Raw genomic sequence first — 22,300 nt, forward strand, 5'->3', positions numbered from 1 at the left:
CAACATTTCTCAGTCTTTGTGGATTCCTGTCAGATTAGAGCAGCTGCTGTCACAACATAATCCTCTTTCATGTCTCTCTCCTTCACAAAATACCAGACTAAGATGATTGTTTTGTTTCTGAATACTTGTCAATATTTTCATTCTACACTGAGGGGGGTCCTGTGCCCTGACTCATGATGAGGAGTTACTAACAATATTTGTCCTATTTCTTCACATTCTGTCAGGAAGTGGGAAAGGTAGGAGGAGGAGGGTGAGTCCCATTCCTGAAATTCACCTGAACCTATGTGCAAACAAAAGCCAAAGGTTTCCATGGAGGGGATGGGCCACATTTAGAGTGAGTGTGTGAGTCAGTCCTCCCCTACAAGGCAAGACTAGGTTCATGGATATGGCAGGCTAGCTTTTGAGACATGGTGACGAATAGAAGTTGTAGCTACAGTGTGCATATTTGTCACACATCCATCCATCTGCTTTTGTGTTATTTTACAGGCAGCTTTATCAACAGCAACTCCAGTGTAGTATAATAATTGTTGGTGACTTCACTGATAGTGCATATTCATTCCCAGTCTCACGTGTGTGGAGTTCTGTGCAGAATCCAGCTATACAAAGCATTGCATACACCTATAGACACATTGCATAGTCCTTTCAAGATTGTCAAAGTCTTTTTCAATCACAGTATACACATTGAAAAACTCGAAATGATGAATCCGTCCAGCGACAGATGGCATTCATCGCCTGCGCTGATGCTAGTACAGTCAACTAAGTGTGAAAGAATAACATGGAAGACTCCTTTAAGGCCCAGTAAGAATGTCAGATCAATACAGGTTATTGTGATTGTCACACAGATCTGCTCACATGCAAAGGCTTACTGGTACTTTGTGTGAGTGAATCGCCTTCATTGGATCCTTGAACCGTCACACAGGCTGATCGCTGTCTCAGTGTATCTTCATATTTCCACCTTAAATCACAGTGTAATAGAAGTTGTCCCAGAGCCTTCATTCATGAGTGGTTTTTGGTGCTTGGTTTTTGTTCCTTTGTAATGTCACAAAAGAAGATGGCTGTACATTTAAAAAAAAAAAAAAGGGGGGGGGTCATGAAAAACTGAATACTGTTTTCAGAGATTAAAATCATACATCCTTATTGATCGTGTGTGCAACAGAGGGGGGAATCCAGTCTCTTCACTTTCAGGTTCAGTGAATTTTTCTTTTTTTTCTGTTTTGTTTGTTTTCCTTCTCTGTCCCCATTTCTCATTTTCACCGCCTGGCCCACCGTCATCACTCCTCCTGTTTGTTGACTGACTCATCATCCAGCGCGCCGTTGCCGGTTATTAAGAGTTGTCATGGTTACCGCAGTGAGAGGGCGGAAAAATGTGCTCCAGTTGCCGGGCACCGAGGAAGTCAAGGATGCTCTCACCAAGCTTGAAGAGGACACTGAAAAGAATGAGAGGGAGAGAAATGTCAGACAAAGTAGGGCTGTGTTACATAAAATAATAAATACAATCTGTCCAGTCACACAGGTTTCATGATAGTGACCTGACAAATGACAAATATGCTATATCCTACTGACACTTCTACTCCATTAGATATCAGGGGGAAATGTTGTCCTTGTACTTTTAAACCCACAGTTACTTGCTTTCCTGATTAGATTGAAAATACATAACACATCAGGTAGAATTAGCTCTCCCTGGACCACCTATAATGTTAAAGTGTTGCTACATGTTAATGGATGAACAATATCTTTACACTGGCAAGATTTTTACTTTTGATATTTTCTTGTAGCTGTAAATACTCATTAGAGCGCCAAATGTGTTTAAATCCGCAGCTGAAACTATTCCCCAACAAATTCACAATTCACTGCCCAAATGTTTTAGAAAATCATTCAGTATATATAAAACATAAAAATATATATTTATAACCTGTTTTTAAAGAATTATATCATCAGTAGGAACCAGTGTGCTTGGAAGTCTTACAGTATTGAAGGGTGCACAAACAACAATAAAAATATAGAAATTCTACAGCCTTTAACTGAAACTATGACTTTTACTTATAATGGAGTATTTTTAAAGTGTAGTATTACCATTTTTTCTAGAGTAAATGATTTGAATACTTCTTCCTCCACTGGTAAATACATCAGCCCTGCACCTTCATGTGCCACACCTGACCAAATACATTCCTCATCCCTCTTGTCCTGACGCTGAAAAGCCTTGTTTCCATTGAAATGCTCTCTCTTTTTTTTTTAGATTGTTTGTGGAATTTATTTTTTCCTGCATCGCCAGGGGTGGGGGCAGGTGACCCTGGTGTGACCCTGCGGCCAGCAAACAGCTTCGCCTGATAAAGCTGACCTGCAGGTAAGACTCTGAGTCATTAGACAACGGGCTCTGAGCCGAGGTGAGTTTTAAACAGTCAGGTATAACGAAGGGTTCTCGGTAAACAATGAGAATTATAAAGCCAGAGCAGGTCGTATCATGAGAAGGCAGACCCGTCCAAATAAAATCCTGATAAGAAAATACCTGGGAGAGCCTGCTAGCTAATTACTCTTTAAATAAAAGGTTTGTGAAATACCACAGGGTGATGATTTGACCAATGGGGTACAGCCAGAGGTGAAAGTAATCAAATACCTTCACCAAAGCACTGTATGATTTTGAGCTATTTGTACTTATATTGAGTTATATTTACATTTTAAGCCTCTTTATACCTTGTTCTGTTTCTTCCATTACATTTATTGTTAGATGGAATGAGTAGTTACTTTGCAGATTAAGATTTTATTAAAAGGCACAAAAAGACATTTAGAGGAGGAAAGATGAATGGATTCATCAAATGGTCAATTGAAAAATAATTAATCTGCAACTATTTTGATAATTGATCATTCATTTAAGTTATTTTTACAATTTCATTTCATAGTTCCAGATTCTCAATGCAAAGTTTCTGCTTTCTCTCTCTTTTTTTGCATTTTTCACAGGTTCTCTTAAATTTGATGTAACAATGAAAACATTAGCTAAAAACAACTGAAATATTCTTAAGTAACAAAAAAACTGATAATAATTGATATCAGTGCTCCACCTATAATTCAGTTTTAGTATGTTACCATAAATGAGGTCTGTATTCTACATCTTAAGTAATCAAGACATAAAAGTTTTATACGCTTTAAAAAGAAAAATACAAAAGGGCCTCATCAAACATTAAAAAGAGATTGATAGTTAAAGACAACTTTGTTAAAGTGACTGTAAGTGTGTTTTTGTTAATTAACAAATTAAGAGTTTGAGCGAGCCCATGTGAAAGTTCAGTCTCCTCTAATTTAGTAGGATTTTAAACGCAGGACTTCCACTTTTAATGAAGTATTTTTACATTGTTATTCTGGCACTTTTACTCAAGTAAAGAAGCTGATACATCTTCCACCACTGGGTACGGCTTTTATAAACACATATCTTATTTTGTTTTGCAAACATGATAAACAGCTGATTGTTCCCGGAGACTGTGTTAACACCCAGGTCAAAATGTGTGTGTTTCACAGCCTCTGGCAGATTTGTGTTACTTCCTTTACCACACAGAGGATACACCGTGCCCTGAGCTATCATACCATCAACCCATCAGTCTGTCAGTAGCAGCTCGGCGGGTATGAGCGCTCTGCCTCAGCGTGGGAAATTGAGCGTGTGAAAGCACCGTGGTCAACATTTCAGGCTAGAGCGATCACCGAGAGCAGGGAGAAGTAGGAAAGAGGAAGAGTTGTAATTACAGAAGAAAAAAAACCTTGCCCACCTCATCTCCAGCCTCACTGTAGCATGGAGGAGAGTAGTGGGACATAAGGCTTGAGAGCTTTGATTAACAACGAGGCTCATTTCCTGATCACAGAGGTAACTCTCACCAGAGGAAAGTGAAAGGGGGGAGCATTAATCAAGAGGCGTTCAGGATGAGGGAACAGGTGATTGATTAGACGTCTGTGTGAGAGGAAATAGGAGCGTATACTATCCATGTATCTGTCTCGTGTGTTAGTCTGAGTTCCAATGAAAGCATGTGAGTATCAGCAGCAGCCCCAAAACAAACAGTTTCGAGGCGAAAACACTCGTGCGTTGCTACTTAAGACACTTGATTTGTGTGCGATTTTGGTGATTTTATTCATTTCTAAACTGCATGACTGAACTAATAAAATTTATTTACCCAGGAGAGACCCCCGAGTTGCACCATCTTGTTTACAGGAGCGTCCTAATGTGACAGGAATTAAACAAGTCAGCACACAATCATAAAACACACACTTCTCCTCCCCTGTCGTGACCCAGTCCCTGCTGTCGGCATGCGCTTCGATTGTGTCGTCTCTCAATGTGAGGGTGATTTTTGTGTATCAGTAGGAAATGCGTGAACTGATTGAAGTGTCACATTTCGAAAAAGACAGTACACCCTGTTGCAAAAATGTAGCATCAATGATATCACAGGTTTAATGCAGATTCTCATGCGGACACAAGCCTGTAATGATGACTGGGACTAAAACCTGCAGTGACAGGCACAGAGAGGTGAGAAGGCGCATCTAACAGTGGCTTGTAAAATGAGATGTGCTGGTGGTTAAGGGACTGACCGTCTTGCTTGAGGACATGGAGCTGAGGGTGCTGATGCTGTTGGCGTCTGTGACCACCATGGCCGAGGGGAAACGTGACGGGTGGGAATATTGTGGGGGCTCCTGCTTGTGAGGATACACTGCAAATGAAAATAAAATAGATTATTACACTTACACTATTGTAGAGAATAAAAATATAACTATATATAAGGGTTTTATCAGGTAGCTTTGTGATTCAGAGGAAATATTGCATTTACACTTCTGTTTATTTTTTCTGACTGTTCTCCAATTATTAATTTTTCTTATAAAATGCATTGCTTATTAGTTTTTGAGGCCTCGGGAAATTATTCAAACAAAACAATCCAACAACTTAATAGACGTTAAAATTGTGACAAAGGATCAACAATATATATTTAGAGCTGCAATGATCACCTTGATCTCTAAGAAATTATAACAGGCATTGTCCACTTTTTACTGTCATTTTATAGATAAAACTATTAAAAAAGAAAAAATCATTACAGATTGGTAATCATAGAAATAATCATTAGCTGCGACCCCCCCTGATATAACTGATTTAAACAGCAGAAATGTGGTACTGACTGTGTGAGTGTGTGACAGTGGCCATGAACGGCTGCTGGCTCATGTGGCTGGGAGACTGCTGCATCAGGCTCTGCTGGTGGGGGCTGTGGAGCTGCTGGGAGAACTGCACCGGCTGCAGCGCTGCAAGGCTGCCCGCCACACTGTTGATCACTGGCACCGTCTGAGACTGTGATGTGTTTAAACCTGGTGAGAGGCAGAAAATAAACCCCATTCAGACCATGTCGTGATGAAATAAATTCTCACTTCTTCTCTCTCCGTATGGAAGGATGGAGGACTCACTCTGTGCTATGGCCATGACTCCAGACAGAGGCATGATGAGGTTTTGTGTCTGCTGATGGCTGTGATGGGAGCTGTGGATGTTTGTCAGTGTGCTGACTGGAGGGAGTCCTCCACCTGAACCCGAAATCTGGGGAAAAGATGAAGGAAATTCACACAAATTCATTTTCAAAGTGAAACAGATGCTGTCTGCTAAACAAACAGCAGACATAAATGTTGACTTAGTTCAAATTCTTTTGTATAACACCTCGCTTGAGTAACACACAAAGCACACAAGCAAATACTGATAAAGAGCAAAAGGTAAAGAAAAGAAAATCACTCTAAAAATGTCAGCAGGGAAGAGTGCGCATTAGTTTGTGTGGCACACTGACAGTGTTTGTATATGCCTGTTGATTTATACAAATGCATACATGCTTATTTGCAAAAAACACAGCTGTAACCAAAACAACATCTACGCATTTACAGCAGTGTCTGTGTGGATCTGGATCACCCTTGCTCTCAGTGGGGCTGCGTCTATTTGACTACTGCCAGCTGCTTGCAGAGGAGGGACCGGCCAGACACACATCTGCAGATAAGAAACTGTCAGGTCTGACCTGCCGCACACCACACCGCCTGCCCCTGCTGTGGTCATTTCACGTAAAGCTGTTCCAAAAGGCAGAAGTGTTATGAACTGACGGGGAAGTTGGTGCACAGTATTCAACACTGATTTGCATAATTTATATATTTTTTGTGAGCCTTTGTATTTATCTGAGCAACATAAATGGTCTAAACAGGAGGATTTCGTACTGCAAAGCAATTGGAGAATTTTGTATTTTTACATCATATTTCAGATGTACTGTTGCACCATTACTCAAATGCTATGAGTCCTTGCACAGGCTTCCTTGTCACTGATCAAATATTGGACTAGGGCAGAGGGGAGAAACTCTGAAGTAAAAAAAAAAAAAGAGAGCCTCGGGCATAATCAAATGTTGGCGTCATTTCTCTGGCAGAACAAGCAGCGCTCCACCTGTGGCTCCTCTGTGTGAGGCATTTAATCAATAAGAACAGAATGTTTCTTTGTCAGGTTTATTGGCTGAGTGATGCACATGCCTGGTCCTCTCTGGTGAAGGCTGTGCGCTAGTCCAGTCGTGGCCTGCCAACCCAGCTCCACCTTCCAAACAGAGCAGCACAATGTGCTAATTGTTGGCTCTTGCCAGTTGGTCCTTGGGAGAGGAGGTTCAGGATCCTGCTTTGTACGTTTATGCTAAACGCAGGCCTGGCCTTATCTAATCTGAGGCCATGAAGGCCCAGGTGTGTTCACTCACCATCTTGGCGTCAGGTGACAGCAGACTGTGGCTGTGGTCCAATCCTCCCGGAGACACCTGTTGGAGCACCGACTGGCTGGTCGCCATGGCGTTGCTATTGTGGTGACTGATGGTCGTGGAGGAGGTGACCTCACCGGGGCCTTGGCTGTAACGCACTGAGAAAGAGAAACAGAGGGACAGAGCAGGTTAGTTTCACTTGTCTTGGCTGCTGTGTGCTCTAACAGTTATATAGGGCAGAGAGATAGCAGCACTGGCCTCGTTCTCTGCTGAGCAGCGCCGCCGTCACTCCAACCAACCGGACTCACCTGCTCTTTGACTCAGACACAGGGGAGGACAGAGCAAACAAACACTGACCCGTCCACTGCTGCTATCTGCATAGCTCAGCCAAGGCCACTCACTGTGCACACGCACTCACAACAGCAGAGCTCCCATCAGACTCTGTGATCAGCACACACACTACCGCTGGTGGTCGAAATTGCGTCAGCGTCAAGTTTCGCCAGTGGTGGAAGAAGTAAAGCAGCAAAACTGCACAGTTGACAGTCAAAGTGCTGTATCCAAATTTCTATATATATTCATGATCAACAAAATGCACTTAAGGAATCAAAAATAAAAATATCTCTTTTGCAGACTGACATATCATTACTACATTATTTGTTTTTTACTGTATCAGTGTGTACGCAGCATTTTACTGTTACTGTTTAGCTGCTTCAGGTGGAGCCGGTTTTTACGACTTTATATACAGTTTAGATCAGTGGTTCACAGTCTAGAGTTTGGGCTCCACCCCCACAAAGGGTCAGATAAATTCAGATAAATCTGAACGGCCATGAGAACATGAATTGGAGAGGAGGGAGGAAGTTCTGCTACATACATTTGTTTTTATTTTTTATTTTATATTTCTCTAATATTTCATTCTTTCTTGTGAAATATTGGATATTTGCACCTCTTCAGCCTAAATACAGCCATCTAAGTGTATTTTGTAAACTTGGTATATGTTTTGTTATGTAACTAGAAACTGCAAGTAACTCAAGCTGTGTTAAAAGTACAATATTGAAATGTCGTGGAATGCAGGTATAAAATGGTGGAAACGGACCAAAATTCTACTTAAGTACAGTACCTTCCATGATGTCGGTATTTTCTCAATATTCAAAATGATATTGCAGTGAAATGGACAATCTTCTTTTAGTGCCATCACTTAATCCCATGTCTAGACTACATGTTGTCTCCCATTGGAGGCCCAGAGAAAAGCCTCACCCTCCCAAACAACCAACAGCCAAATTACTGTTTGCAGCGCCCCCCCCCCCCCCCACCCCCCACTCTGATAGCAACAGAGTAAACATTACACAATTACAAGCAATGTCAAACACATTCTTATCCTGTGGTCTCAGCCCCACACAGACAGGGAGAGCGCCCCTCCCTCAGTGACAGTGTAGAGACAGACTCTGTTTGCGCTCAGATCTTCTCCGAGCCCGCCGTCCCTGACCCAGGTGAGACAGCCTGAGCGCCCCGCTGAAGTCAGCCGGACGCGACATGAACCACTGCTATACATGCATGTAAAGCAGTAATTTATTAGTATTTAGTAAATGCTTAGTCACTTTCTTGCAGCGAGTTAGGTAAGAGGTCTGATGCCATTGTGGGCTAGATAAAATTAAATATAGACAAACTATTAATGTTGATTATTTTCTTGAAATTTTCTCAAAATGTCAGAAAATTATGCAAATTGTGTGATTGAGTTTATCTGCGTTCAAGCAAAACCCAAAGATACCAAAATATCCACATTTGAGAAGCTAAACTACGTTTTCTCAAAAGATTGTTCAAAACAATTAACTGATTATCAAAATCATTTCTAATTATTTTTCTGTTGACCTACTTATCAATTAATTGACCAGTCACTGTAGCTTTAAACAAGATATAATATGTGGCTTAGTGAGCTGTAGAGATGCTGGTGATATTAGCTGGATTTTGTTATACCTAAGGACAGTGTCAGGCTAACTGTTGCCCCTCTATCCAGTCTTTATGGCTGGCTCAGTTCACTGTCTTTAGGCTTTAGTTTCACATTTGACAGGCAGAGGTACCTCTCTTCTCATTGAACTCTCAGCAAAATTATAAACAAGCATTTTTCCCATAATGCTGAACCACAACTTTAACAACAGATGCCTAAAATACAGACACTACGATAACTGGAGCACAGCGCCATATTTCATCCTCTAAACTACCTGTCCTCCATTTTGTACAGCCTACAGACTTCATATTGTCTCCTGCAACATACTGGCAACCCCACAACACTCCACCATGCCTTGTAAACACAACCACAGAACAATAAAGCACTCCACTGGACTCATGACCCCCATTGCCACACAACAGAAGAGGGCTCATAAAAAGGCAGTTATCTCGGGGCTGGGCGACCTCTTAAAGTGTCAGGAGGAGAAAACGATGCTATTCATGCCAGGTTTGTTTCTTTGGATTCCTCAGTAACTCTATCTGCAGGGAACCTCGGAGTAAGTCAGGAGAACTTCCACGAGTTAAACTAAGACACTCTCGGTCTCTAGAAAGCTTCCGGGAACAGAAAGTTTTTCAATCATATTAATCCTCCTGCCTTTAAATAGCAGATTCAGTAAGAAGAAGGCAAGAAGGCACATTACCAGAAGAAGCTGGGATTTCTCTTTGAGAGCAGGGGGAGGGTGAGAACTTCAGAAGGGGGAGTGGTAGCAAGGACCTTCAGCAGGTTTAAAAGGCTCTGGCTCCCTGTGTGACCCATGTAATATCAAAGCCTGCCTCCCCAACCCCAGGCAGCAGTCATTGTAGTCCCGCTGCATATGACAGACCTCCTGGGTCTCTGCAGGACGTATCCAGTCTCTTCTTTGTGGCACAGAGCAGTGGAAAGTGCAGACTTAGGCCATCCTTTCTGCGTGTGTGTGTGTGTGTGTGTGTGTGTGTGTGTGTCTGTTTCAAGCTAGCCTGAGGTGACGGAAAGCAGTGCAACCCACGCATAAACCCCCTGCCACTGTATCTGATCTGGAACTTCTGAGTCTGCTAGTTTTGTAACGTTCAGAATGACGCAGCTCAGCATACACAGCAACCATTCAATCTTATGGTGATGCCAGCTGCCAAATTAGCGGAGGGAAAATAAGAAGTCAGGTTGATTACTGAAGTAAAACCACCAAAACAATAGCATAAAAATACTCCATCACATGTAAAAGGAACGGTTCAGGAAGGAAGAAAAACAAAGTTTTTTGGACTTTGTGATGATATCTGCTATTTTTCGTGAAATACTGGTTAATTTTACCTTTAACCTTTTTTTAGATGTGAAAAGCACCCTAACAAGACATTGTTTTATATGGTACGGTGTTACAAGAGAGCCACTGGTTTTATCATTGGCAATACATTGTATTTTGTGAGATTACCATATGTATTTCATGTAAAATCTGTTGTCGTTCTGTTGTTAATCAAACATAGTGAAGTAAAGAGTAAAAAGTTTAGATTAGACTTTTCTTTCTTTCTATTTTTGGTTTAATAACTGGGTACTTTGGGCCTACATGAAACATTTTAGAAGTATATTTCATACACTTTATATATTAGGTTTATATATATATATTATTATGTAAAATCTTTAAAAAATGTAAAAGTAACTTGAAACTACTAGTGAGTATGTAAGTATTGTGCTCGGACTTAGTTACTTTCCACTTCTGCAAATGATATTTTCGCTAAACCATTTTTGCATAAGAAAATCCAACGTTTGTAAACACACCGTTGTAAGGTATGGATTAGTCACCACATCATGACATTAACTAACCTGTTGGTGGAGGTTAATGCTTCAAAGTAAAATGCCATAAATAAGACGGATTACCTGAGCTCAGTAAACATTGCTCGTGGGTGAACAGTAGGTAACTATCACATAGGAAAACACAGGTGCATGCTCACATGAGCTTGCCAGCAAACTATGCAATCTGCCTCGGATCAGTTTCATTTCAGAGCGTAAAAAAAGGTCACCACCAAAACTGCACGTCACACTGTTTGACTGTCTATCCACTTGTGACCAACCGACCAACGAACTGAAACCGAATCAATAAAAACTCCCCAAGTAAGAGGAGTTTCTTTGATCTGACCCAGTAGTGACCTCTCTTGTATCACTGAAGGTGCAGCGATGGTCTGAGGAGAGGGGGGGGGATTACTAGCTTTCTCTATAGGCAAAGAAGGGGTCATCAGTCCTGTCTGGCCAGAAAAGAGCCAATACCCCAGTGGACAGCTCCTGCTGCTCCAAGTCTGCGCACAGCCTCAGCAACTATACTAATGCCCATAAAGGTGAGGGGGGAGGCTTTAAAACCAGTCCTCCTTCAGGCCCAGCAGAGATAAATGAACCTAGGTTACAGTCAGTGCAGTCTTCTAATACACCACAGACAATGGGAGCCCCTGCTGAGGTAGAGTATAGAGAGGAGAAGTCAGAGGAGCCCCTTATCAAAGGCCTGGGAGATGTAGTAGCAAAGGGTTTTAATTGTCCATTAAGCATGCATAATACAGGCCGTGCCCTAGCAACGCAATGAGACGCCCTGCTGGGATATTATTGTCAGACCAGGGGCTGACACTGAAAAACAGCTGATGATGTCGGCAGGATGCCAGCAGGACACCTTGTAAGCAGCCAGCTGAGGGTTTCTGGGGGAGCAAAGCGCTTTCCGCCGTGCCCCGACCCTTCTCCTCTGCAGCCTTATTGCTGACCTCTCCGGCTATGCAACCTGAGGTCAATGCCTGGTCAGGTGTTCTGAGCAGCAAAAAAAAAAAAAACTCAAGCAAACAGACAATCCACAAGTGGGACCAGTTTATCCAAAGGTAAAAGAGCAAGCCAAGGCAAACAGTTTGTTTTCCCTTCAAAGCTCACCTCGTGTTCGAACACGAGAGGACAACAATAGGCTCTGAGTGACTCTCTCAAATCACAGTTTTATGGAGGGTGAGTGATGGCACGGAGGATAATGCTCGGTGAGGCCTATCAGCTTTGTTTTTATGTCGTATACGCCAGGTAGACTCAGTCAATACTAATTACTCTGAATGCAAACATCAGGTCAGGGTGAAATGGTCAGAGCAACAACACGCAGCATCTCCTCACTTTGGCAACTCTCTGAGCAGAGTCATTAGCAACCTGGCTGGAGGAGGGAATGTGGAAATGACGGCGTTATGTCGAGGTGATCTGGATGTGTCTGTCCCCCCCTCCCTGACCCTGGCCCGACCCTGGTCTGTCATAGGATTGCTGCCCTTTGTGTCATGCTTCTCCATGCTGACTTTGGAGTGGAGATTGCAGGTACAATGTGGATTGTTCTCAGTGTGTTTTCAAAGATCAGAATAACAATGGCATTTGCTCAGCTCACTCACTCACACTCATTGATCACTTGTCCCCTCTTTCTCTGCCTCTCTGATCACATCAACTGTGCCTCTAACCTTCTCTGACAGTAGTTTCACTGAGGAAAACAAAATCACGTCCTTTTCTTATACTTTTGTCCAAAATTTAGGCGTAAACGCCTTCAATTTTCTGAGGTGAGCTTATATTTTCTGTCACTACTTAATTCAGATTTTTTCTACATGCGCAATAAATCTTCACACATTTAAACATTCAAGCCCAAAAAATAAATAAAGAATCTGCTCTCTGCCACCCGGCATCTTACTGGGAGGTGAAGCGCTGGTCTGGGGATGATGTGGCGAGCTGTGTGACAGCAGAGGGTTGATGCTATGGGTCGGTGCAGTGATGGCGTCCATGGCCAGCTTCTGCCTGAAGGCTTCTTCCTTACGCCGGTTGGCAAACCAGTTGTATACTCGAACTTCTGTGACCAGATTAGAGCCGAGGCCCTGCGCTTTGGAGGGGGAGACCCCTCTCTGAAGACACTCAGCTCTGCAGGAAACAGACGCACAAGGTGAAAAACTGAGTTTGATGTTGTCTGGGGAAATAGGTGCAGGGGGGCGTCATGTTTATTTACCTGTTGCACTCCTCTACTAAAGCCTCCCTCTCCTCCTTGCTGGGGTTCTTCTGCCGTTCATAGGCCTGGTACAGGATTTGCTGGGACGCAGGTCCCCATTTGAATCGGTTACGTCTCATTTTCTTGCAGGAGGGTTCGCTGCCGACCTCGTCACCGGGCTGACCCATGCCCTGACCAGACGGGTTGAACTCTGGGAAAAAAAACACCGGATCCTGATTGCCTTTGTCTGTCATATTGCTGCCAGAACCTTGTACTGCCTGGTTGAACTCTGAAAAATAAGAAGAGGTACATTCAATAAAGCTGATTTCACAATCATTTCATTTAACACAAAAACACAAGGAGTTATTTGACATATAGTGTGTGTGTTTTCTATCCATAAATAATATTTGTTATCCTTTCAATGCATTATGAAAAACTTCATCAAATCGAGCTTATAACTGTGGGTCAGTGTCATCCAGCAATATGAGGAAATGTCCAATCCAACGTCATATCCCTACAGGTTTGAAATCCAAATAAAGCACCGTGCTGCTGCCAACGACACATTGCAGGCCGAAGCCAAGCTGTGAGAAACTCAAATATTAACTTACGTCGGAGAATTTCCCGCTGTTTCCTGACATACCAGGTGTAGAGGGCCGCTCGCTTCTGTGTTTTCATGGGCGTGCCTTTGTTGAGGTGCTGGGAGAGGTGAGACTGGTTCAGCCCCGTGATGTCCACCACCTCCCGTTGAGGGATGTTGTGCTGCTGCATGTAACCTTTGATCATACGGGCAGCACGCCATGGATCCTCTCTGGGTTAAGATACAACACAAGAGCACAAAACACAAATCATTTCACCCCTGAACTATGCGTAGCTGTCAGAGGGAAATAGTAAAGAGCAAAACCACCATTACACAGATTGGTGGTCTGTGTGACACTAATAAATGAATGTGAATGCATGAAGAAATGCTTCATGTAAGAGGAGAGGGTTTTCAGGTGATTTTAGTTTTGTTTGTAATGAAAGTTTTTACATTTGCCTTGATATTCTTATCAAGCACACGGCTGCTTATGAACTTGTTCCTGCCTTTTACCAACCCTGTTTCAGGCCTCAAGTTTAAAGCGCCCGTAATGATAGTAAGTCCCTTCACAGACAACCCGTTTATCATTGTAGCCCGTTCAATAGGTTGTAAATATTTTCAAAGGTTAGTTCAAGTGGATTCAGGGAGGTTGAGAAACTTGGACTTAGTGTTTGGTTCAAATTTCAGCCTGGAAAGAGTTAGGTTAGGCTGGTGCAAATTCAGAGCAACAATGTGCAATGACTGTATAAATGCAAAGGATCCCAAAGCCTCAACAAACTGTCAGACAGGTTGACAAAACTTCTGATACAAAGATGTTTGTCAGAGTCAACTGTATTTGGAAAAACTAAAGTAAAACTAACCTGGCATTAGTCCACAAAAGATCAAACGTATATGTCATAAAACAGTAGTTAGTAATATAAATATATATTTAAGGTTTTACTGGATTAACCTAAAAAGAAAATGCATGTCATACTAAACTCTGATCCCTCTTTAATTAATATAATTTGAAGTTAGTATTTTTATTATGTATTTGTCACTAAAATTATAGATGCATCTCAAAATCAGTAAAAAAAAATAATAATAATAATAATTAGTTTCTTTTTTTATTCGTTTTTAAGAAATGACATTTACGTAGCCTAGCCTACTCGTATCCTCATGGACCTGGAGTCCAGGTGTAAATGTGGCATTAAAGACGAGCGTGTCCTTACCTGTGGATCTCGCCCTTCACATTGTTCACCCGTGCGGAGGTGACGCGGAGCCTCGCCGCGCTTTGAGAGCTTAGCGGGCCCAGACACACCGACATCGGTAATAACTGCAAATCTACACACGTCTGTTTGTTTTGGAGAATGTGGAGGCCTACATCTAAGTCTGCGGGTTAAGTGGGAGATGTTAGTTTATAACTTTTGACAATGAATAACCAGATCTCCATTCACTCTAATCACACGCCACTGTGTATCTTTCAGTTGATGATTTATAGAATAAAATTAATAATAACTTAACTACACGTGGGTTAGTTTTGATATTCCTCGGCAGCTGAGAGCCGACCATAGAGCCTCAAATATTAGTTTTAGTGACACAAGTGGTTTTCAGTGGAGATAATTAGAAATAGATGCAAGATGTCTAATCAGGATTCAACTTTTTTTTTTTTTTTTTTTTGTCGTGGTGGGCTGACGCATGAGTGGCTAAATTGTAAAAATAAAACTGAAACTGTAAACAGTTATTTTAATTAATGATTAGATCGTTAAGTCAAACATTATTATCATTATTATTATTATTTCTATCTATTTATTTATTTATTTGTCTATTTATTTGTTTATTTATTGCCGTGGCTTAGTTAGTTATTATAATCATTATTTTTAATATCCTAAACTCCCAGCCATGAGTTCTTTCAGACCCTTGTTGCCGGATTTTTATCGTTGAGAGGTGGAGTATAGTTAATAATAAATAGATCTAAGTTCAGCTGATATTTTGCAAAGGTAAAGAAATAATAATCCATGTGGATAATTAGTAACCAGAATGTGAAAACGGAGCCGTGGCGGGTTCTTTTAAATTTGTAAACAAAGAAGGAAAAGTGTTTTTAGGTTTTTAAAGCCCTGTCTTTTTTTTTTTTTTTTTTTTTTTTTTAATGTAGCCAATGTGTTTTGTAAGACTTAGCTAAAGGACCAAAACTTTCAAATTAAGAGCTCCTACAGAATAACTCAGTATCTCCGCTTATTTTATTTTATTTTTTTTAGCCTACTTTCTAGTTTCACTTTTAAACTTCACTAAAATTGACCAACTTTTTTTTTCTACCCTTTTTTAAAAATCATCTGAAGTTGCGGGGGAACTTACGCCAACATGCGGTCCACCTCCGCCCTCTGCTCGGCGGCCTCCTCCGTGTTCAGAGACTGGAGCTCCTTCAGGATCGGCGGCGTGTCGAAGTCGTCCCCGTCCTCGGACCCCTCGTCCCCGGACAGCTTGCCCTTGCTGTGGCCGTTGGTGAGCGTGTGGAAGACGGGCTTCGAGTCCGCGTCCGCCCCGTTCATCTTTCCGCTCTGAGGCGGAGCGGGAGACATGGACAGGCTCTCCAGTTTTACTCCAAAGCCCGGTGGGCTGGGGTCCATATCGTCCAGGGCCTGGATCAGAACATCTTTGGTAACTCCTGAGTCCAGCAGGGCGCTGAGGAGCTCCTGCTGCAGGGATGTCAGCTTGGATACCATTTTAGAGAACATTAAAAACTCAACATATAGGCCTGCTGTCTGCGCACTTGAACAGAGGAAAAACGGAGGCTAGAAAGGGTGAAAAAGTAAAAAAAAAAAATAATAATAATAATAAAGTTCCTTTTTTTCCTCTGTGGTCCGGAGTTCACTGCCGCTGACACCTGCTCCGAGAAGCTGCTTCACTTCCCTGTTGAAGGGGAGGATGGAGCTACTTTGCCATGATGCTTTCCGAGAGCAGGGGAATATAAAACATGGTAATGAGTGGGCCGGCTGATGGGAGCCTTATGTAAATCCCCACAATAAGGCCCGCTCTGGGCCGAGGTAGACATGTGTTTACACTGCTGCGCTGCTGCTTTTATTGGCTCCCCTTATCAGCAAAACTTTGGTGGACTTTGGACCCTGCTGTATATGCCTTAAAGACTTTTAAGAAAGGCGACCTGCACATATTTAGATCGCTGGATCAAATACTCTCAACCGTGGTTTTATTCCGCAGGAGTTTCTTTCTAAACCAATAAGAGGACTTGCACTGGCAGATAGCAGTACTGTATTCATGTATTAGTTTAGCCCGTGTGTTTATTGTGGGATGTTTATGTTTGTTTTTAAGGACTTCATTTAGGCTGTTATGTAGGTGCTGAAGTGTTGCCATGATTACTTACTAATGAGATGATCATATAGGTGCTGATGGTGCTGTTAATGAGGTGTTGTGGGCTGTTGCTGCCCTCATTAATTCAGCCTTGTTCCCTTTAATGAAGTCAACTAATCTCGTTAGTTTTAGCCAAATATCTCACACTACCAGAGAAATATGTTTTAATGGCCACAACGCCACGAAATCGTTTAATTTAAACTTAAAAAAAAAATTCAACCTTCACCAACATCCTCCTGTCGCCGTCCGCCGGCAGATCACCCGGGCTCCATCTTCAGAATTACAGAAGACTAATCACACGTTTTATTCATTTCGACTTCCTTTTCAAACTTTCTTTTTTTTTTTTTTTTTTTTTTTTTTTTTTTTTTTTACTTGAAATAAAACCTTTTTCGTGCAGATGCAGTATAAGCCTTGAAAAAGTGGAACAAAAAGTTGAAATGTTTCAAATTGCTTCAATTGTCTCTTTATCTGCGCACACTGACCTGACACAACAGGCCTATGTACAATAAAACTATTTAGGTGCCCTTAAATTGCTGAATGAAATACTACAGTTTTATCTTATTTTGCAAATTTAGAAAAAAAAAAAAAGACCCATAAACCGTCAGTTCACTCAGGAGTTAAACAAACCCTCAGTCACTAAAGTAAGAGTTGATGTCAAGTCACCTTTTCACCTTTGCGAGGTGGAAACATTCTGTAAATAAAACATCAATGAGGGCGAACTTATCTGTTCATCCTCCTCTTTATTCCTTCAGCTGAATCCGCTCAACACAGACGGGCAGAGGGGTGAACCCACACAGTCCACGTCAAGTGTCCAATCTGACTAAACATTATTATTTATTTCTATATTAAATGTAGCTTTGCAAATGAGACGTTATAGTAGCCTATAGGGTAGGTCCTGGATTTTAGATAGAAGATAAAAATAAATCCCAGGCAAAGGATCCTTAACCTTAAACCCGCAGAACTACAGGTTTTTTCACAGGGAGCTGGATCGTGACCAAGGCTTCAATATAAAACCCAGTGGCTACATGGATTCATTTTCAGACAGCGTTGTTATCATTTTAGTTGCAGATGAGAATATGCGGGTAAATAGAAAATGTCAAAATAAAAGTTGTTTTTTCCTTCAAGGTTTAACTGAAGTTCAATTGTTTCAGGCCATTTTAAAGTATTAGCTGCTTTGTTCACGACAAATACATATTGAACATAAAGATAAAAGAAAGAAAAAACATCTATGAATAAAAAATAAGTTAATATACACTAATACACTAATATACACACAGTTGCCGGTTTATTAGGTACACCTAAGTAAAGCTAGAGCAACAAATCCTCCCTCTGTGAAGGTTATAAGGCCCAGATTGTGCCGAAACTTTTAGAAAGGTGTTGAATCATTTTCATGATCACTGTGGTGCTGCTGAAATGTACTGCATTATACTCACAGGTGTTTCTATTATTTGGTTCACCCCATTTATATCAGTGAGGGTAAATGACAGGAACACTTTTCGTTATAATGAAATCAGCAGCAGCACAAACTGCAGGATTCATTGCAGGACTGCTGAAGTACACTGCATTAGTTTTAGGTGTGCCTACAGCAACAAACAGAAATGAAATGAGTGTTGTGTATATTACACGTAATTATTGTGGCCTAATAAAATACACAGGTCTAATGAACTAAATATGGGTCAGATGGCTGTAGATATTGCAAACTATAGCTTCAGCTATATGTGCTGCACTACGTGGCATTAGTTCATGCTACATACTACATACATGACCCTTTACAGACAAACATCAAATACATAGGATATTGTTAAACTTTAGAGATGAGGACAGGCTGCTGAAACACCCATCAGTTCACTTTCAGCATCAGTGCATCAGTATGGCATCTGAAGTGTGTCTTAGGTGAATGCAGCTGCAGGTGCAGATACATCCTATTGGCTATTAGTTTGAGTAGAGTTTATAATGAAATATGATATGATCCAATACATTTACACATACACAAGGAATGTCAGCAAATAGTGAAAAATGCCCATCACAAGTTCACAGAGCCCATAGTGACGTCCTAGATACATATTTTGGATACATATTTTCACCAAATGATTTTTTTCCGAGTCCAGGATGAAAATAAGAGAGACACAGTAAGAAACTACATCACTGACTTAATGAATATTCGTTTCTCAAATGAACAGTGGTAGAGGAAGTGTGCATATTCGCTACCAATACCATAAAATGATCAAATAAAATACTCATGACATAAAAAATTAGTGAAACTGCTCATGCATAAATGTGTAAGTATTAAGATTAAGATAACCTCTATAGGTCCCATAGCTTCCAGTAATTTCCTAGAAAGTAGCTGTAAATCAATCTGGTTTCCTGCACAGAAGAATGTATAATGATATGGAAATGGATAGTTTGTTCAATTCCTTAATTCCAACTGTCACCTCAATAGTGTAATTGATAACTTCATCAGAGCACTGCCTACACTTTCATATAATACTATACCAATTTGCAAAATAAAGTGTTACCGCTAAATGTAATGACTTTGTATGTTGTTGGTTTATCTACAGAATTAAAGAAACTCAAAATCACACTTAAGGAAGTGCAATTAGCCAAATTTAAGGTTCTTAGTTGCATTTCACTGATAAAATCAAAGCAACTCAAATGAAACAATCTTCCTGCAAACACAGCTGTTTCTGTAAACAAAAACAAGGCGCCCACAGAAGCCACTGTCCTCCCCTGTGAATGTGTATGATGCTTTACAACAAGATACTTAGCCAATTATTGGTCAGATGTGTAATCTGTGTAGTATCAATGTGGTTGATCATTAGTAATACACAGGATTGCCTTAAACCTACTTGTGCTGGAGCCTGCATGCTGCAAAGCAACTTTACTAAACAAAAAATGCCTTGTTAGTACATGTTTACCCTTGGAGAAAATGATTATGATAATCCTTATGCAACTTTTATGGAGAGCATTACGCGAATATAACAACTGAAATGCCCCAGTTATAGTAGAGGACGAGATAAAAAAATACCATAAAGATCAATGAGGTCATTGAAAATTAACCACTGTGTCCAGGAGACACTTTGAAGCTCTCTATAGAAATGTTAATTATTTTATTATTGTAATCTATCATTGCTACAACTTTTTGTTCTAACATAATTAAAGACCTAATAGTTGCCCGTCTCATCTAAAGGTCTGCTGCTGCTCCCACTTTGGGTGTCATTAGACAGATTACACTGCTCGCTTATCTCTGGCTACTAAGTTTCCCCGCTGATGCACACCTTGGCTGCCCTTCGCTCTGGTGTGCAAAGCGCTGGCCGCTGTGTTGTGTGGGTTGAGTTAATAACCCTGTAGAAAGAGATAAATTACAATCTGTCTGCGGCTCCGTCATCTGTGTTGACAAGTTAATGACTCAAGTTTTTAGGCCCCAATGAAACTGGCTGCTTTTCTTAACAACAGAATAAACGGGGCCATTTGCTGTCAGACACCAAACGTTTTCACACAATCACATGGGCAAGAGGGTTGAATTAGAGTAAGGTACAGGTTTGAAACTGAAGGTGTCGGGTTAAAGGTAAATGAAAGATCTAAAATACATGGGAGGCATCATATGATTTAAAAAAAAATTCACACAGTTTGCCACAACAGAAATTCTGAGAAATGGTACCAATTTCAACAAAGTTACTAATATTATTACTTTTGTCTGAGTTTCATTAAAAATCTACAAATCTAAACCCAGAAGTATCAAAGAATGAAACGTGGGAGTCATTTTTTAACAAATAACATTATTATTAACAGACATGTACACGAACACCCACAAAAATGAACGTCTTGGCTCCTCCGGGTGACACCACTTTGGCGTACATCTTTCTGGCACTTTCACATGTTTCCATTTAAAATCAGTCAACCATTAACGGCAAATAATAACAAGCAGCAAAAACAGTTTATCCAGTACACAGACCATCACGCCTGTTGTGAAAGCGGCCTGTGCACTGGAGCGCAGCAAGGAACACGCTCTGCCCATTACGCTGTCACAGAGACCGGTGACACATAGGTTGAGCAACCAGGGACAGGGACCGTCCACGGCCTGGGACAGTCAACCTGTTCCTGTCCCCCTGCAGCCAGACCAGGCACAGACCAGCAGTGTAGTTGTTTCACAGAATTCAAGACTAAGGCTGGTGATATTGTATATTTTTCTTTTGGTCAACAAATCCCATGAAAGGACAAAAAAATTGGATCCTGATAACAAACATTGTCTGTGTATTTTGTTTTTATGTGCCAAAGAGCTCCAGAGAGTCCAAAGACTATTAAAGACATGAATTAGCCAAACCTTTGCACTGGATGACATCTTTATTACTATGAACGGTGGCACTGTAGTTCATTTGGAGTCAGTCCCACATACAACGTTCCTGCTGCTGTGAGGACTCGCTGATCAAGAACCAGTCATACCAGCAGATTTCTTCTGTGATATGGTACAAGAATTTGTGGCATTTGGCAATTTCCTTGTACCAAGAATTTTCCAAGGTTTTTAAGATTTCTTTTTGTTTGTGTTTGTGTTTGTGTTTGTGTTTGTGTTTGTGTTTGCTTGTTTTTGGTATATTCTGTCACACCGTAGTGGCTGGTAAATCTTTATGGGACTTTATGTATGTCAATGTCCAGTATCCAATATTGCATTCAACGCTATAACATCACCTAATATATGTAATATCACACTGTAATATCACTGTAATATCACTGTAATATCACTGTGATATCAGGCTGTAATATTTTGTAGTCTAAAACATCAGTGACTTTTGAGCCCTTAACAACCTCACATATTATCCATGAACTGCTTTGCTTTAGGAAAATGTTTTTTTTTAGCATCTAACTTCATGTAACCTAAACCATTCCCTGTTTATTCTTGTCACAGCACAGCACTGACAGATGTACTTTTAACAGTTGTTTGGGGTCCTCTAATAAGACTACAGATGCTTACAGAACCAATGGGCTTTAAGCAGAGTGCAACAGACATGGACAGGGAACATATAAATATAGAACAACACCAGCTTCATCCTTTACAGAGAGGTGTCACCAAGGTGTCGGACATTTGCCACAAAGCTGGTCCAAGGCGAGTTAAAGCTTCCCAACACTGGGGCTGGGATCCTCTCAGGATGCAAGATGATTAATAAGGTAGAAAGAAGAAGAAAAAAAACATTGCTGCTACACACACAATTATGTTTGCTTTTGACTTTTCACAACTCATATAAATATAAAACCTGTGATCTGGACTCATAAGGAAGCAGTGTTTGGTGTTAAAGGGTCACAGGCAAAAGGATTTGGGAAGCAGTGGTGTATCTATTGGTGGAAAAGGTATTCAGATCCTTTAGTAAAAATACTATTACCACACTGTAAATATTACAAGTAATTACTAGTAAATGTCCACCACTGAAAGTTCTCCTTTTCTAAAAGCATGTAAGTATAATCAGGAAAATTATCATTTGGTATGAAGAGTAAAGTTACTCTTTTATAAAGTAACTAATAACTAAAAGTTGTCTATTACTGGTCCATTAAAGTACAATAAGAAGTATAAATAGCATTAAAAGAAAATGGTACCTCAAGTACCTCAAATTTGTACTTAATTGCAGAACTTGGGTAAATGTACTTATCATATTCCATCACTGGGTGTTAATGGGCTCTTGAAAAGATAAAAATGTGAACCAATTTTAGTTTCCTGTGGGCATTTTTGTCATTATTTA

At 40.8% G+C, this 22,300-nt stretch overlaps 1 protein-coding gene across 5 annotated transcripts; it reads right to left on the reverse strand.

The window, feature by feature from the left end:
* Positions 1 to 1,005: 1,005 nt before the first annotated feature.
* Positions 1,006 to 16,260, reverse strand: hnf1ba (HNF1 homeobox Ba). Of its 5 annotated transcripts, none has more exons than XM_071496613.1 (10): positions 15,564 to 16,260; positions 13,267 to 13,466; positions 12,680 to 12,947; positions 12,371 to 12,594; positions 6,723 to 6,877; positions 5,422 to 5,548; positions 5,143 to 5,325; positions 4,564 to 4,682; positions 4,152 to 4,196; positions 1,196 to 1,427 (listed from the first exon to the last, which is right to left on the reverse strand). In XM_071496613.1, exons 1-10 carry the CDS (start codon positions 15,941 to 15,943, stop codon positions 1,407 to 1,409), a joined length of 1,722 nt encoding a protein of 573 aa, XP_071352714.1. In that variant the 5' UTR covers positions 15,944 to 16,260; the 3' UTR covers positions 1,196 to 1,406. The 5 variants fall into 5 exon arrangements, with proteins under 5 accessions (XP_071352715.1, XP_071352714.1, XP_071352716.1 ...); XM_071496615.1 differs by lacking the exon at positions 15,564 to 16,260 and adding an exon at positions 14,441 to 14,626; XM_071496617.1 differs by having other exon boundaries at positions 1,268 to 1,427; positions 12,680 to 12,869; positions 15,564 to 16,092.
* Positions 16,261 to 22,300: the final 6,040 nt, after the last annotated feature.

Source organism: Trachinotus anak, unplaced genomic scaffold, assembly GCF_046630095.1.
Source record: "Trachinotus anak isolate AG129_WGS33_773 ecotype Australia unplaced genomic scaffold, CSIRO_AGI_Tana_v1 ptg000014l, whole genome shotgun sequence".
Taxonomy (NCBI): domain Eukaryota; kingdom Metazoa; phylum Chordata; class Actinopteri; order Carangiformes; family Carangidae; genus Trachinotus; species Trachinotus anak.